At 39.6% G+C, this 18,928-nt stretch overlaps 1 protein-coding gene across 1 annotated transcript in view; it reads left to right on the forward strand.

Moving 5' to 3' along the window:
* Positions 1–4,430: 4,430 nt before the first annotated feature.
* crmp1.L (collapsin response mediator protein 1 L homeolog) overlaps positions 4,431–18,928 on the forward strand; it is a 48,731-nt gene continuing 34,233 nt past the window's right edge. The window contains 1 exon segment of the mRNA NM_001095903.1: positions 4,431–4,941. Coding sequence (NP_001089372.2) covers positions 4,576–4,941 — 366 coding nt within the window. The 5' untranslated portion in view covers positions 4,431–4,575.

Raw genomic sequence — 18,928 nt, forward strand, 5'->3', positions numbered from 1 at the left:
GAGCAGTACATGTGTTTTAAATACAATTATGACTTCTGAACTTAATTCCTTTGTATACTTCAAATTTAAGGGTCTTTAATATATTTCTATGATTTTAAGTTTTCCCGGATTTTACATCTTTTTTCCCTGGTCCCCTGAAAAACGTAAAATGGGGGTTCTACTGTACATGGTTTGAACCAGAAGATTAACCCCCCTCCCTTTAATTCAGAATGTAAAGAAACATTTGGCTTTCGCAAGATTTGCATCCCATGTTGGCACCTCAACGGAAACAAAGTGAAATAAAGGTGATTTTATAAAGCTGGCCACTGGTAACTGGTAATAGGTGATTCTCACCCTGGGTTATGAAAGGAGACAATAGGTCTTGGGGCCCCTCGGTGAAGGGTGGTGGATGTAATCCAGAGTCTGAAGTGAAGTTGGGCCTTGAAGGATAAAGAATTAGGGTAGAATTACATGGAAGACTTCCTTTTCGGTGGATGCGAAGCACCAAAACGCAAAAGCAACGTTGGATTCTGCATCTGACAGTCGTGTAGCGTCACCACTGCGAAACCATCCGCTTGCGTTTTGGTGCATCACATCCACCAAAAACGTATGGAAATCACCCATGTGGTTCTACCCTTAGAAACCCAAACTGAGGCAACGGGACCCCATAATCTGAATATATTCAGGGGCTCTAAGATCATGAGGTAGCGAGACTATCTAGGAAATAGATTTGGTGCATAATGCACTATATTACAGGGGAACATGGGAGCACATTTACTGAATATTTGTGTTCTCCTGGAAGCCTAATAAGAAGGTGCCCTCTAACAGCTGTTGCTGGAACCAAAGTCTCAGTATTATCTGCTCATACAATGATCATAAAGCCTACCTGGCAGATATCTGCTTGAGGATTGACCATGTATGACGTACATGTGTTGCAGGTACATGTACCACCATTAGCTGTAGGTACATATGTAGGTACATATAATATAGACTTTCATACCTCCCAACTATCCCGTTTTCAGAGGGACAGTCCCTCTTCTGACAGCTCTACCCGCAGTCCCTCGTTTGTACTGGAAAGTCCCGATTTTGTCTTCACTGAACAGTCAGAAAAAGAAACAATGTTTCTAACTTAATTGGCTTTTGGCAGACAGCCACAGCTGCAGATAAGATACTTTTTTTTAACAATTTCAAGATAAGCAAATAAGTAATTATAACAATATAAGATAACAGGTGCCTTGGGAGAAGTTAGACTCACAGTTTCAGGGCTTTAGCACACGGGCAGATTAGGGAAGATTTAGTCACCTGGCGACTAATTGCGTCTTCTTCAGGGCGACAATCTCCCCGAACTGTCTTCCACCTGCTAAAATGAAAAATCGCCTGCGGCCATGCACTCAAGGCACTTCAATTTCAATTTCCTCGTGAGGCAACTTCGGCCGACTTCGGAAATCAGTGTGCATTCCTGCAGGTGATTTTTCATTGCCCGTGTGCTTAAGCCCTAAAGGGCAATTCACCTTAGCAAAGCTGCAATAACTGAAAAAAAGCACAGAAATATGTTTAAACTTTCATAACCTGCCAAATTGTATAACATTAATATGGTAATTAGGGGGTGTGGCCACAAAAAATAGACGTGGTCCCTCTTTTTATTTCCAAAATGTTGGGAGGTATACTTGTATGTTGCATGCAGTGGTGTAACTAGATGTTACTGGGCCCGACAACAAATTAATTTTCTTCCTCCAAAATGTCCAGAGGTTGCCCTGTTTTAGCAATATATATTTAATTAGGGCCTCATTGGCCCCTATACCTCCTGGGCCCCCTGCAGTTGCAGGGTCTGCTTCCCCTTTAGTTGCACCCCAGGTTGCAAGAATATATAGACTCAAAGGTACATATAAACATATGATATATATCTACACAATACATATGGTATAGATATATAGTCCCAATGGTACAGGTATGGGTTCTGTTATTCAGAAACCCGTTATCCAGAATGCGCCAAATTACGGAATGGCCATCTCCCATTGATTCTATTTAATCCAAATAATTGAATTTTTTTCTCTCTAATAATAAAAAAGTAGCTTGTACTTGATCCAGACTAAGATATAATTAATCCTTATTGGAGGCAAAACCAGCCTATTGGGTTTATTTAATGTTTACATAATTTTCTAGTAGACTTAAGGTTTAAAGATCCAAATTATGGAAATATCTGTTATCCATAAAAGACATAGGTTCCAAGCATTCTGGATAACAGGTCTCATACCTGTTACTTGTACATACAAACATATGTTGCCGGCACATAGAGATTTCTGGCACGCCTGTACATGCTGCTGCAGGCATAATGTGCGTGTGATAGAAGCAGCAGTGTCTGACACATATAATGGTATGTATGCTGGGGGCACACAAATGCTTCTAGTATTTATGGAGCAGCAGCTGTAAGTCCTGTTTCTCAGGCAGGGGCAGGTTTATCCCACTAGGATTTAGGGGGGCTGGGGGGAGATCACAGCTGATCTCAGCTGGTCGCACCATGCAGCTTCTTTGTTACATGACAGTCCTGATTTATTATTCCTTATCCCCCAGCTGGGCCTCCTCATACATGTGTCTTGCTTCAGAGAGTGACAATGGCAGCCCCTGGCAAATGGATCCCTCAATATAGTGAGCACGGATACAAGTGAATGGGTTTTACTGAGTCAGCTCTCCCCTCGACTCCTCCAGACTGTGAATCCATTCAGCAAATCTGAGCAACTCCCAGCAGGCCCGGTACTGCGTAGCTCTGTGATTCAGCACTGCAGTGCTCTGCACAACCTCGGCAGCACCAAGAGGTTCATCCTCAGCCGTGAAAATAATAAGGTGTAACTTTCCCAGGATGCAACTAATTCCTATTCTGACTCCATATTATCCAATGGCTTCATTTGGCATCGGGGGGACATTTCGGCCCCACAGAGCAGCAGGGGAAAATGAAAAATGTGCAAAGTGTGTATTGTCAGGCAAGAAGAGTGTGAATAATAAGGCAAGACAGTGTTAGGAAAAAGATTTGCACCAGTGCATTAAAGCAGACCTGTCGCCTACACATTAAAAGCTGTATAATGATATTTGTTTGCAAATTAAACATACTACCTACATTATTTTCTTCATTAAAACATCCATACCTGTTATAAACGTGTTTCAATATCTGAGCTGACAATCAAATATTATCTGCCCTACCTCTATGCCTGAGACATAGGGTTGGGGCAGTCAATGACTTTCACTTTCCATTCAGCAATTCCTAGATGTCACTGCTCTCCCCACATTCCCCCTTTCCTCCTCACACTATCAGGCCCGGACTGGCAATCTGTGGGTTCTGGCAAATGCCAGAGGGGCTGCTGTAAGATGCCATAGATAGTCATTATTTAATGGGCAGAGGAACACTAGTAATGGGGTAAGGGTTTTTCTTGGATGTATTGGTGACCCTCATATGAGAGACAGCTACCTGCACCTCAGTGTTCTCATATGCTGACCCTTGAGCTCCCATCTTTTCTGATAGCCCTTGGCTGTTGGGTTGCTGGATACCCACTTGGTGCCCCACTGAGCTTTTATAGATTTACCAGTGGGGACCAAGACAGTCTAAGCCAAATTAGTAGCTGATAGTACATAATGGGGGTCATTTATCAACACTGGGCAAACCTGCCCATGGGCAGTAACCCATGGCAACCAATCAGATTGCTGCATTCATTGTCCTACTTGCAGCTGGCATCAAAAAGCTAATCACTGATTGGTTGCTATTGGTAACTACCACCAGGCCTGTATTTTACCGGCCTGGCCGGTAAAAATGATGGCTGATCCCAATGTTATTAATATTAAAAAAAAGATAAATTTATATTCTGGTATTTTTTTCCAGAAAAGGTGGCAACCCTTACTGCCCATGGGCAAATTTGCCCATTGTTGATAAATGAGCCTCAATGTGTCTCTGAATAACACAGGCAATGCAACCTGCTGCTGTCAGGGGATGCTGGGAGTTGTAGTTGTTACCCAACAGCAGTAGAACCCCATCCCTGTTGCAAACAGTGGTTCAGTAGATACATCCCTGCTAGCTTTCTAGGAAAAGGATGCCATCACTATACATGTTGCTGGCAGAATACTGCATTGCAGGTTCCTGAACCTAAATCTAAATATATGGGTAAATTCAGCCACACACCCCTCCAGCTTGAAATGCACAGGTCTATTTCCCAGGCAGTTCCAGGGCAGAGAAGGGAGGGGTGTCGGACAGATCTGTGTGTCTCTTTGGTGGGAGGAGGTGAGATTTTTTTCCTCCTGGAGGTGTCTCCCTCGAGCAGAGACAGTGTGAGTGCAGTGGGAGTGAGTGGCTGTTGCATCTCGGTTCCCTAGGAAAAGAGTCAGTCCTCGGGTCCAGCCCCTCAGCATCAGCACCAAGATCTGCCTGGGCTGCTCCCTTCATCCACCTCCACTTTACCCCTGCGCTGCTGCTGTTTAGCTCACGTGTTTGTCTGTAACAATAGGATTCATTCACTGGCATTTCCCCATTCACTCACTGCATCGCTGCGTTATTTTATATGATCGGCAGCCCCAGCAGCAGCAGCAGTGACACAGGCAGCCAGTGAGCTCAGCATGGACAGCAGGAGATCCAACTGGAACAAGGAAGATGATCTCCCTGTGTATCTGGCCAGGCCGGGGACCACCGCGCAGACCCCCCGAGTCAAGTATGGGGGGATGTTCGCTAATGTAGAAGGGGCCTATGAAAACAAAACCATTGATTTTGATGCGTACAGCGTGGGGAAGAAAGGGACCCGCACCCCCAGGAGCAGCAGCAGACCCGACATGGACGGAGACAATTTCAGCGAGACAGCCAGCGATGTGAGTGAGATCTCCGGCTCCGTCATCAGCTCCCCCGGGGAAAGAGACGACAGAACCCCCGGTATTGAGATCAAGTACACAGGAGGCAAGGAGCTGCTACAGGGACAGGACAATGGCAAGGTACAGGGAGAGGCTTGGGGGTGCACCATCACTGGGAGTGGAGACCATATGTGTGTGACCCCCATCTATCCAACCTTGTATTACTATTACATATCACTATTACATATTATTATTACATATTATTATTACATATCACTATTACATATCACTATTACATATCACTATTACATATTACTATTACATATCACTATTACTTATCACTATTACATATTATTATTTCATATCACTATTACATATCACTATTACATATTACTATTACATATCACTATTACATATTATTATTACTACATATCACTATTACATATTATTATTACTACATATCACTATTACATATTATTATTACATATCACTATTACATATCACTATCACATATCACTATTACATATTATTATTACATATCACTATTACATATTATTATTACATATCACTACTACATATCACTATTACATATTATTATTACATATTACTATCACATATTACTATTACATATCACTATTCCATATCACTATTACATATCATTATTACACATTATTATTACTAAATATCACTATTACATATTACTATTACATATCACTATTACATATCACTATTACATATTATTATTTCATATCACTATTACATATCACTATTACATATCACTATTACATATTACTATTACATATCACTATTACATATTATTATTACTACATATCACTATTACATATTATTATTACATATTACTATTACATATCACTATTACATATCATTATTACATATTATTATTTCATATCACTATTACATATCACTATTACATATTACTATTACATATCACTATTACATATTATTATTACTACATATCACTATTACATATTATTATTACATATCACTATCACATATCACTATTACATATTATTATTACATATCACTATTACATATTATTATTACATATCACTACTACATATCACTATTACATATTATTATTACATATTACTATCACATATTACTATTACATACCACTATTCCACATTACATATCATTATTACACATTACATATTACTATTACATATCACTAGTACATATTACTATTACATATCACTATTACATATTACTATTACATATCACTAATACAAATCATTATTAAATATTACTATTACATATTACCAGAGCTGGGCCACGCTGGGCAGGCGCCCTAGGCAAGCCAGCCAGTCACGGCGCCTGCTTAGCGTGCGCATGCGCGAATCTGCTCTCGTGTGTGCATGCATGAATCTGTGCTCGTGTGCACATGTGCGAAATGGAAAAGATGTGCTAATAAGCAGAGAGTCAGGCAGAGAAGGGAACCGGACTTGGGGTAGTCGACAGAGGAGGTACGTACCTGGCGCCCCCCCCAGCTTTGCGCCCTAGGCATGTGCCTACTCTGCCTACCCCTAGTTCCGGCCCTGCATATTACTATTATATATCACTATTACATATCACTATTACACATTACTATTACATATTAATATTACATATCACCATTACATATCACTATTACACATTACTATAACATATTAATATTACATATCACTATTACACAATACTATTAAATATATCATATTAACCCATCGTTGCCAGAACCTTCGACTTGGGATTTAAGGGGGGCTGTAACCCCAATGCGCATATATTACTGGAGACTTCATTTAAAAATACATACCTGTGGGTCTCTTTCACATGCAATAGCCATGCTGCTGGCAATGAATTGTGTGAGAAATGGTATCCTGGATCCTAAGAGCTTACAATCGAATTCTATTATAAAGGTAGCAGTGACTTGTTCAAGGTCACAGGGAGCCCAGGGCCAATGGGGTAACAGGGTGAGCTATAGGAGCATTCTATTAAGAAGTGACATGATAGTTTGTAACTGATTGTACTGGGATTGAGCGGAGACAATCTCGGGGGCACAGAAATGGGGGTTAAAATTCACTCATTCCCTAGAATTAAAATAATTAATTATAGCTCATTTTCCCCTAAAAATGAAAGCGTTGTACAAATATCAGAGAATTTTTTTTTTATAGATTAAGAACATAAAGCGTACCACCAACTAGAATGAAGGAATCATATTCATATATGGGAAATGGTATATAATGGTGTATAATGGTCACAAGTGAGAGTTTATGAGTTCTGGGTCATTAGCTATAAGTTTATAGAGTTAATGAGAGTGCACTATTCATTCAGTCACTGGGCAGACAGTGGATGGAAATATAATATATAAAAATGGGGGTTTGCTGCAGTAACATGACTTATGGCAGTCAATCAAAACACAATATACAACCTCTTATATTTCAAGTCTTTTCTGGTGTTGGGCCTGTACTATCTGGCCTGGCAAGGAAAGGGTGAGGCTGCACTACTTTGCAGGAGCGGATTGTTGTAACAAAGAGGAGGGATGTTGAGACTGGAAGGCCTTCCGCCTGTATCTCATCACTGATTCCCACCCCTAACACACTTACTTTACATGTCAATGTCCTTGACTTTGGAATCAGATGTCAAGTCTGAATTGCCAGAAAGTAGCATTGAAGATATACATGGGTATAGCAGCCCTGGATCAAGCACATCAAGATTCATGGTCCTGCTCTGCTGTCCCAGTTTGTTTGACAGCTGTCTAATTTCCCAGGATTTACTCACAGTCTAATCAATAGACAATGCTTTCTCCCTACAGTCTCCATGATAGACCAACATAATTCTACGATGTAGTGTAGCGCAGTCAGACTTGCCTTGTGTCATTAAATGGCTGCATGTGATACATTGTTCTGCTGTCAGAACCAATATATATATATATATATATTTTCCTTTGATCTGACTTGTTACAAGCATATGCAGTTAGGAGTTTGGCTCCTTGTTGGTTAGTAGGATGTTGTCTCAAGACTTGACCAAACAGAAGCTGTAACCTTGTAGCTTTATCCAGACACATACAGTAAAAGCCAATGTTCTGCACACATATACACATCAATGACCCAGATGGCAAATAGTGAGACTCGTCTACAACATTAGTCTTTTACATTCACATTTGTATTAAGAAGTAGCTTAGGTTGGAATGGGGCACTGTCGGGTAAACCTCTAATTTGATCTATTAAAGGGGAACTATCGCAAAAAGCGGAAATTACATATAAGCTTCATCATACTGAAATAAGAAACTTTGTAAATACAATCAATTAAATATTCTGCACTGTTTCTAAAATAATCAAGTTTATCTTCACTATTCCTCTCTCAGCATCTGTTTCTCTTCATTCTGTTTTCATGCAGCAGTTGGGTGTCAGATAATCATTAACAGTTAGATCCAATATATCTGATAGGGGGGCTCCCTTTCCTAGCAGATGCATGTTACAGGGCAACCCTTTTGAAATAAAAAATAACAAAATGGTATAAGGGTTGCCCTGTAACATTTTAAAGGGATCCTGTCACCGGAAAACATGTTTTTTTTCCCAGCTGCCCCTGGTCATGTGACTTGTGCCTGCACTTAAGGAGAGAAATGCTTTCTGGCAGGCTGCTGTTTTTCCTTCTCAATATAACTGAATGTGTCTCAGTGGGACATGGGTTTTTACTATTGAGTGTTGTTCTTAGATCTACCAGGCAGCTGTTATCTTGTGTTAGGGAGCTGTTATCTGGTTACCTTCCCATTGTTCTTTTGTTTGGCTGCTGGGGGGAAAGTCACAGGACTTGGGGCATGCTGGGAAATTGCTGGGGGGAAAGTCACATGACTTGGGGCAGCTGGGAAATTGACAATATATTTAGCCCCATGTCAGATTTCAAAATTGAATATAAAAAAATCTGTTTGCTCTTTTGAGAAATGGATTTCAGTGCAGAATTCTACTGGAGCAGCACTATTAACTGATTCATTTTGAAAAAAATTTTTTTACCCATGACAGTATCCCTTTAACTGGCTAACAACTACAACAACTTTACCTGCACTAGCAGATTCATTAAAGCTCTTTCAAATAACTGATTCCAGTACAAAAAACAACAAAATATATCTAACAAAATAACTGCCTTTTGCACAAATTCTGCATGTAGAGAGACATGATGCCTGGTGATTTTAATAGAGTGAGCTCTAATACATCTTCTAGGCAAAAGGAGCCCCCCTATAAGATATATTGGATCATTCATCTGACACCCAACTCCTGAATGAAGACAGAATGAGGAGAAACAGATGCTGAGAGAGGGATAGTGAAGAAAAGCTTGATTATTTCAGAAACTGTATAGAATTTTTAATTGATTGTATTTAGAAAGTTTCTTACTTCAGTATGCTAAAGCTTATATTAAATTTTCATTTTAGTGATAGTTCCCCTTTAAATTTTAATCATTAAGGTAGTACTAGAAGTTTGGAGAATTTCAGGAGAATATTCAGACAGGAGTAGACACTATTATGTGCTAATCAAGGTAAAGGAAAGTGTGAGGTTGGTCCTACAGATAATTAGTACTAAAACCTTTCAGTCTATTTACCTGTAGGCCCACCCTAATATGCTAAGATGGTTTCAGTTAAGAAGAAAATATTTAGAGGTAGTGATGAAGCTGATTTCAACACACAATAGGTGGAATCTGGTGAGGAACAGTTGCCTGGTGAAGAGAGAGTTTAGACTAGCAGGTTTTTATTTTTTCATCCTCATATATATGTTACTATGATTCTGTATTAAAAGAGAAATAAAAGACTTCAGAACAAACCGATAAGGAAATGTTCTAATATGTCAAATTCCACAAACTGCTTCTGTCTGACATTGAAAGTTTCTTGTATGAGGATCAAGGACCTGGCTGGGCAAGTACAATGTACAAAGTTATGTTAGAAAGGAAGGAGGACTCGTAACATTCTTCAACGTTATTTTCCTTAAGGGGCAAGTCAACCCCAAAATAAAAAATACCTAATAAAAGAAAACATACTTATTATCAACTTTCCAATATACATTTAAACATTTTCAGTGCTTTTAAAGTTATTTGTTAAAACAATTGCTATTGCTTAACTCCTGGTTGTTACTGTTTAAACAATGTTGCAAAAGTCTTAGTTCCCCAGCAAAGTCAGGTCTGTTAATCAGCTGCCTTGTCTTACATTGTATCAACAGTCTGAAAACATCAGGTCAGAGAATAGAAAGGGACAGACACTACTTTCAGTAGCAATACATATACAAATGGTTCACCTTAAAGTTAACTTTTAGGGCGTTATTTACTAAAATCCTAATTTATTTATAAAAAAAAAAAACATGTCCAAACTCCCATGCTCGATTTGATCTTATTTATTAATAAAATAACCAGAATTAATTGGATCGCGGAAAAACTCGATACAATCGAGCAAAACCCCAAATCGCTGTAATTTTTTGGGCTTTTTTCCCGAATCACTTGATTTTTTTGAGTTTTTGCCTGAAACCCATTGCAAACCATGAAAAATTCAAATTGAGATAGGTGCCTCTCCCATTGACTTGTACAGGACCTTGACAGATCTGAGATGGCGGATATTCAGATCCAGGCTTTTTGCAGCGTTGGAGTATAATAAATCTTGAAAAATGTGAGGTTTTTTTCTCCACTAAACGTGTTTTTGCTCTAAAAAGCCAAACCAGAAAAAGTTGAGGTTTAGTAAATAACCCCTTAGTATGTTATAGAATGGCCAAATTTAAGCAACCTTTCAATTGGTCTTCTTTTTTTCTTTTTTATAGTTTTTTTTTAAAAAAAAATTTTTGTCTTCTTCTTCTGACTCTTTCCAGCTTTCAAATGGGGGTTACTGACTCCATCTAAAAACAAATGTTCTGTAAAGCTACAAATGTATTGTTATTGCTACTTTTTATTACTCATCTTTCTATTCAGGCCTCTCCTGTTCAAATTCCAGTCTCTTATTCAAATCAATGCCTGGTTGCTAGGGTCCATCCTTCTGAAATTGCAAACTGGAGAGCTGCTGAATCTGAAAAGATCAATCTCTACGTCATACTAAAAGTAAATTTTTTAAATTCCTACTTGTTTTGGTCTTAAAACTCAATAAAAACATTTACATGAAAAAGTAAATTTTTATGGTTTTATGGTTTCAAAAACCATAGGAAAAATATCAGAAATGTGTTTTGCAAAGTTGCTTAGAATGATGTTTTCTTTTAGTAGGCGAAACATATTTTTTGGGCTTGACATTCCCTTTAATCCAGAGCAAAAGAGCATGGATACGAAATTGGGCTATGGTCAAATGTCTACCTATGGCATAAAGATCTGGAGAATCTTCAGGAATAACAATAGATTTACCCACGGGAAGGTTCACATTTTTCCCTACAAATGACCCCTTCTGCCTGGTGAATCTATAGTCATTATGACATTCAAAGTCCACACTTTTGCAGTTGGACAGATCGAATCGTCATCTCATTTGAGGGATGCAGTCTCCATCTGGATATAGCAGTTTGGCAAAGAGCTACATATGATATAATGATATAATGGTGGGTTTATTGGATACAGACACCCTACATGATGTGTAGCGCTTCCCCAAACTTCACATACGATCAGACATTACCATAACTGTTGAGTAGGGTTGGGGCGGACCGGGTGATATATAGGGGGTGAGTTGGCTGACATCATGGGGTGGGCCGGGTGACATTGGGGGCGGGGCAGTGATATCAGGGGAGTAACGGATGACGTATGGGGCGGATAATGTAGGGGAGGGACTGATGACTTGGCGATCAGCGATTGGCTGGTCATCATGTCATTCACTTAAATGTCCAGTCCAGTTTTCCTAATTTGGAAATCCAGACTACTTTTTACCTGTGCAGCCCTTCCAAAAACCGGGCTGTCCGGGTGAAATCAGGGTGGACAGGTGGCAACCCTACCGATTAAAAGGTTGAAAGAGACCAGCTTATATTGCCTACAGTTACGGCTTCATTCCAATTGCAAAAACCAAAACTTTTTTTTGCATCTCATGTGAAAACAATTTGGCAACGTATTGTAGTGTAACAGGGAGGCCTGCAGGGAGGACAGCCATGATTTATATGAAAAAAAATGGGAAATCTGATGTAGGTGTAACTGTACATTATATGAGCAGAAAACTTTTTATGCCCTTTATGCGTTTTTAGCATCATGTCCTTCAACAGCACAGCCATGCAGATGTTTTGACTTTATGTTGGCCATGTAGTACATGGATAATCATTCTCACACCAGAGATTAGTTATTGAAAATAATAATAATATTAAAATAATAATATTAAAGTAATGGCTACCATAGCTAATAAGCTGCATGTCAATGATTATAATGCTTTTCAACACTAGATCTTCTGTAGTTTTAATGATATATCTTCCCTGCTGTTCCCTTCCCTAACTGATATTTGTGCTTCCCCTTACATCCTGCATGTATTTAGGATCTTTAAAAATTGTCCCTTAAAGTCACAGGTATGGGATCCGTTACCTGGAAACCCAATATCCTGAAAGCTCAGAATTACGGGAAGGTGTCTCCCATAGACTCCATTTAAAATTTTTAAAAATAATTTTTCCTTTTTCTCTATAATAATAAAACTGCACCATGCACTTGATCCCAAATAAGATACTGGATAAGCAATCCATACTAATGAAACAACAATTCTATTCAGTTTAATTAATGTTTAAATAATTTTTAAGCAGATTAAATATATGAAAATCAAAGATTTTTTTAACATTGTATTTTAGCTGGCATAGAAACTACCCATGCCACTTACAATTCATACAAATGCATGACACAGTAAGTACATGCAGTTCTTGTCCCAAAAAACACACATTTGAGCATTTTAATAACCATCTGTGCTAGCAGTTCCATTACTGCTGTTTTTGTATGTGCTTGTTTTTGAATAAGTACCTGTGCCTAGGTGCATTTGTGTGTTAATCTGCAGGACACCTACATTACCCAGCAGGAGGACATGTAAATGCATCAAGTGCAGTCAGATTTTGACGCAGGTATTGTGTTTGTTTTGTGCCCTAATGCACTCATAATGTAATATTCTGTATATAGATCCTGCAGGTTCCTGAATCTGCAGTTGCACAGCAGTGTCTGCTCTGTGTATAAACCCTCATATATGGCTCTGTTCATTCACTAACACTGTCAATGAAGGTGCAGCACTATGGTGTTCTTTTTGGAATGCTGCATAGCACTTTGTATAAAAGGCCGATGGGCTGAACCATTCCCGGTTATGCCAATTATTCCAAATCTTTGGTGATGCCCAGGCTTGTCTGGTATCCATGATTTGGGACTGTCCTGTCTAAATCAGCACCATTAACAGGTTTATATGCAGCTATGCAGTGCTCTTCCTCAGAAACTCGCTAGTACAGCATTCAGACATTATTGTGCTAAATTTTAATCACTTTTACAGGGGGACAGCTCCGGGGATCTGAGCTACTTTATTTTTGGTATCAAGGTCTGTTGGTTTGGTAGAAGAGGTTTCTTCTAAAATTAAAGGACAAAAAAATAGGAAGCATTGAGGGTAGCTGGAGTTTTGATTAGGAGCCCCAAGAGAAACGTTGCAGGATTTGCCTTTATTCTTCATTTAACTACACCTATTAAAGAGTCACTTGTCTTTTCAGACTGACTATCAGACTGACCACCAAGTGGGAAAAAATTCTCCCCTATGATTTCATCCATGGAAGAACAGCCTAGAGGTCTAATCCCAGGGTGACTTTACTATTCAATAGGAAGGTGTCCATCTTGGAACTGATTGTGGAGAGCAGTAGACGCCCTCTGTTTTTGTCCCAAGGCTGAATAATCTAAAATGTATTTTGGAGAATCATCCCTGGGATTCTCTGAGCTTTTGCTGTTACTGAAATTATTTGTTTCAGGAACGGAGGGGCAAGTGAAGAAGTGAAGTTTTTAATAGGTAACTAGGGCGTCTTTTGGGGTTCTATGTGTTGCGACCACCTAAGCCAGTCTAGTGACTAGGAAGTATCTGTAGATGTTGGCACTCCCATACCTCCCATCCACACTAGCATTTGTCATGATTTCTGCTATAATCCATCACCACATGAAAATGGTAAATGGATCGGAAAGATACTAAAATAGGAAGCAAGGCCATTTAGAAACCAGTATAGGCTAAAGCTGACCCAAGTTAATAGATCCTTCTTCAGGGGTTATATAAGAGGAGGCCAATATGCCTTGCATATAGTGTGTTGTGTTGCTGTGATCTGTATTCCTAGATATTTAGTGGCTGTTTTATGCCAAAAAAATCAGAATTCCAATTTTTCCTTTTGACTTGCTGAGCTTGTTTTATGTACATCTCGAAATAAAGCTGAAATGTTCTAGGGTGTGGCAGAGATGTTGGTAGGTAGATTGATGGTATGGATTTTTAAAGGATAGGTCAAATTGCAGCGTAATCCAGATTTGACTTGTCGAATGTCTATTTATATACATGGGACTCCCTGTGGATGAATGGGTATGTAATTCCTTGTACAGCTGGTCAAATTGGAGCGTGAGCTTGGATCAGTTTGGTTGCTTTTTAAACAACTCAATGCATGGTGGTGTGTTAAAGGAAAACTAAACCCTAAAAATGAATATGGTTAAAAATTGTATATTTTACATACTGAATTTATTTTTATTTATATAAGTTTCAGCCTCTCAATAGCAGCAATGATCCAGGACTTCACACTTGTCACATGGGGTCACCAATATGGAAAATGTCTGTGAAAAGCTAAGCTATGGGGTCGTTGAAAATTTACAAGTAGAAAATGAGGTCTGTCTGTAATATAAGTGTATACAGTCACTATTATGGAGTGCTCACCTCAAAAAACGAACACTTTTGTTTAGGGATGCACCGAATTCACTATTTGAAGGATTCGGCCAAATACCGAACCGAATCCGAACCCTAATTTGCATATGCAAATTAGGGTTGGGAAGGGGAAAAAATCTTTTACTTCCTTGTTTTGTGACAAAAAGTCATCTGATTTCCCTCCCCATTCCTAATTTGCATATGCACCCGGCATGCAAATTAGGATTCGGATTCGTTTCGACCAGGCAGAAGGATTTGGCCAAATCCGAATCCTGCTGAAAAAGGCCGAATCCTGGCCGAATCCCGAACCGAATCCTGGATCCCTACTTTTGTTGTGCCGGGTGCTGTACCGGAGGGCCCACTCCTGTCATAGGGTCATATCCATATACCAAGGAAAATCACCAGCAACACATTGTATAAGCCATAGTAGTGCTCAAAGAAAATGTATTTATTCAGCCCACATCATACAAAAACCTTTTGCATGATGTGGGCTGAATAAATAAATTCCTCTTTGAGCAATACTACGGCTTATATAGTGTGCTGCTGGTGGTAATATAAGCTGATGCTTCATTATTATTAAATTCTGATTGCACTGGTTTCTGAGCCGCATATGCAGCTATTGGGGCATCTTGACTGAGGCACCGATTTTTTTTTCTTTGTACCTTTCATTTTCACTTTTCATTCCATTTTCATTTTCAGCTACAAAAAGCCCCAATAAAGCCCAACACATAAATGAGCACCATGTCTACCCTATGTCTTTGCTAAGCGTTATTTCTCCTTTAAAATGTCCATGCACTGCCTTATCCTCCACGGTATCCGACTGACTGTCCCATGGGCCACATTTACAGGTGGACATACACACGAATGGCTGTTTTCTATTGTATCTGCTCAGAAGTGCAGGAAGGGAAAGAACAAACCAACCCACTCCAAACTGGTTATTAAGGCACAGTAACAAGTTCCTGGAGCTAGCTAGATAGGGCTAGAGATGTCGCGAACTGTTCGCCGGCGAACTTGTTCGCGCGAACATCGGGTGTTCGCGCTCGCCGGAAGTTCGCGAACGTCGCGCGACGTTCGCCATTTTGGGTTCGCCATTGTTGGCGCTTTTTTTTGCCCTCTCACCCCAGACCAGCAGGTACATGGCAGCCAATCAGGAAGCTCTCCCCTGGACCACTCCCCTTCCCTATAAAAACCGAAGCCCTGCAGCGTTTTTTCACTCTGCCTGTGTGTGCTGAAGAGATAGTGTAGGGAGAGAGCTGCTGCCTGTTAGTGATTTCAGGGACAGTTGAAAGTTTGCTGGCTAGTAATCGTTTTGATACTGCTCTGTTATTGGAGGGACAGAAGTCTGCAGGGGTTTGAGGGACATTTAAGCTTAGGTAGCTTAGCTGGCTAGTAATCTACCTTCTACTGCAGTGCTCTGTATGTAGCTGCAGTGGGCAGCTGTCCTGCTTCTGATCTCATCTGCTGACTGCTGCAATAACAGTAGTCCTTGTAAGGACTGCTTTTATTTATTTTTTTGTTGTTTTACTACTACTACTACTACTACTATAAGAGCCCAGTGCTATTAGTCTAGCAGTGTTGGGGAGTGGGACTGGTGTGCTAATCTGCTGCTCCTAGTAGTTCAGCAGCACCAACTTTAATTTTTTTTTTTTAATATTCATTTTTTTTTTATTTTACTTTTTTTTATTTTACTACCGCTGTAGTAGTGTATAAGTTGACCTTTTAGGCATTATTTGCCCTGTAGGCATTATTTGCACACTGTTTTCTTCAACCCGCCATCTAGCTGTGTGACCTTGTTCACATTCTGTCTAAATATCCATAATATTACCGTCTCCAGAAAAAACACCGGAGTGACTTTTTTCAAGCAGCATTCATATATTTTACGTAATCCGTATCCACCGCTGTACTAGTGTATACGTTGACCTTGTAGGCATTATTTGCACACTGTTTTCTTCAACCCGCCATCTAGCTGTGTGACCTTGTTCACATTCTGTCTAAATATCCATAATATTACCGTCTCCAGGAAAAACACCGGAGTGACTTTTTTCAAGCAGCCATAATATATTTTACGTAATCCGTATCCACCGCTGTAGTAGTGTATACGTTGACCTTGTAGGCATTGTTTGCCCAGTTTTTTTGGCCGCAGCCACTGAAGCACAGAGGCCAGAAAAAATATGCCATATAAATGCTGAAAATAGTCATTTTTTGCCATACGTTGACTCAACGTATATGGCAAAAAATTACTATTTTCAGCATTTATATGGCATATTTTTTCTGGCAACTGTGCTTCAGTGGCTGCGACCAAAAAAACTGGGCAAACAATGCCTACAAGGTCAACGTATGGCAAAAAATGACTATTTTCAGCATTTATATGGCATATTTTTTCTGGCAACTGTGCTTCAGTGGCTGCGTCCAAAAAAACTGGGCAAACAATGTCTACAAGGTCAACGTATGGCGAAAAATGACTATTTTCAGCATTTATATGGCATATTTTTTCTGGCAACTGTGCTTCAGTGGCTGCGTCCAAAAAAACTGGGCAAACAATGCCTACAAGGTCAACGTATGGCAGTTGTTTAAAGAGAACAGTAGATTACTAGCCAGCAAAGCTACCTAAGCTAAAATGTCCCTCAAATCCCTGCAGACTTCTGTCCCTCCAATACAGAGCAGTATCAAGCAGATTACTAGCCAGCAAACTTACTATCATCTGTCCCTGAAATCACTAACAGCTCTCCCCCTACACTATCTCTTCCAAGCACACACAGGCAGATTTTTCAGATACATTTTTGCCCTTGATCCCCCTCTGGCATGCCACTGTCCAGGTCGTTGCACCCTTTAAACAACTTTAAAATCATTTTTCTGGCCAGAAATGTCTTTTCTAGATGTTAAAGTTCGCCTTCCCATTGAAGTCTATGGGGTTCGCGAACCGTTCGCGAACCGCTCGCGTTTTTGCGCAAGTTCGCGAATATGTTCGCGAACTTTTTTTCCGACGTTCGCTACATCCCTAGATAGGGCCACAGCAAGCGACTCTGATCTAGGGGTCCATTGACATTTGCAACTTTGTTGCTTAAACTGGGCCAGAAGGGTCTCAAACCTGCCATGAATCCTCATCTCTCAGTAGAGCAATGAGGGATTTGCTTAGACACTACAGTACTGGTTCCAAAATCTGAAATGGTTACAAAAAATTGTTCTAATCTGCATTTTTATGATATTTGGCCATTATTTTCATAATGGGATATATGATAATAATAATAATAATAATAATAATACTAGCTTTAGCACCAGAGAACAATATAGCACTGGGTGGCACTTAGGAACAGGCGGGCACGTGGCTCTGTCATCAGTAAAAGCTTTCGGTTTGTATGGAAGCAACGCATTAACATTTCTGAAAGAGTAAATGGCAAAACATAGAAGCATCAAGTATTCATTGTAGCTGTAATTGTACTGTCGGGTTGTATTGAAGCTTAAACAGAAAATCAATTGATGTCAATACACAGAGTTCCCTTGAACATTAACCCTTGCACTACTAAAAGATGGCAGATGACATTCCTTGCAACAGTATTATGATTTTTAAAATGAATTTTAACTGCTGCATGAGGGATCCCTGTATTTAAATAAATGAATATGGTTTGCCTCTGAGAGGACCTAAGCAGATCTTTTCTCACCCACATCTCTGTGTTCAGATTAATGCAAATGATCCTGTGGCTTTTAAAAACAAGGGTCATATGTGTATTTTAACATTGGGAAACTGCACTGGACCACTAAAAGCTAGCTTCTGATTGGTTACTTTTCAACTTTTCAGATCAAACAACTCTTTTGGGGTTATGTAATAAAAGGCACCAAGTTTGCCCAGGCGCAGTAACCCGTAGCAACCAAACAGCAGCTAGCATTTACTGGTTACCTGTTTAAAAGTAAACATTGTATTTGTTGCTATGGGTTACTGCACCTGGGCAAACTTAATGCCTTTAATTACATATGGGGGGGTTATATGGGGGGGATTATGTACTTTGATGACATCCTGGTGCAATGGTTTTGGCAAGACTGTATTATGTAGGCCCTCACAGACTTATTTATATAAACATACATCTATGGGGGTTTGATACCAAATATTTTATAATCTGTTCCTTATATGAAGGTGCAATTTGCCTCCACTCACTCTGTGTTCATATACATTGGTGGGAAGGTGGCAGGGGCCTTGAGCAAGTAGTTTATGTGAGACTTCCCCATCATTTTAATATAAAGGGAACTCTATACTCAGAATGGTTATGGTGTATTTGCCTAAGACATTTTAACCTTTTATCACCATTTACT

The sequence above is a fragment of the Xenopus laevis genome, chromosome 1L (assembly GCF_017654675.1).
Source record: "Xenopus laevis strain J_2021 chromosome 1L, Xenopus_laevis_v10.1, whole genome shotgun sequence".
Taxonomy (NCBI): Eukaryota; Metazoa; Chordata; class Amphibia; order Anura; family Pipidae; genus Xenopus; species Xenopus laevis.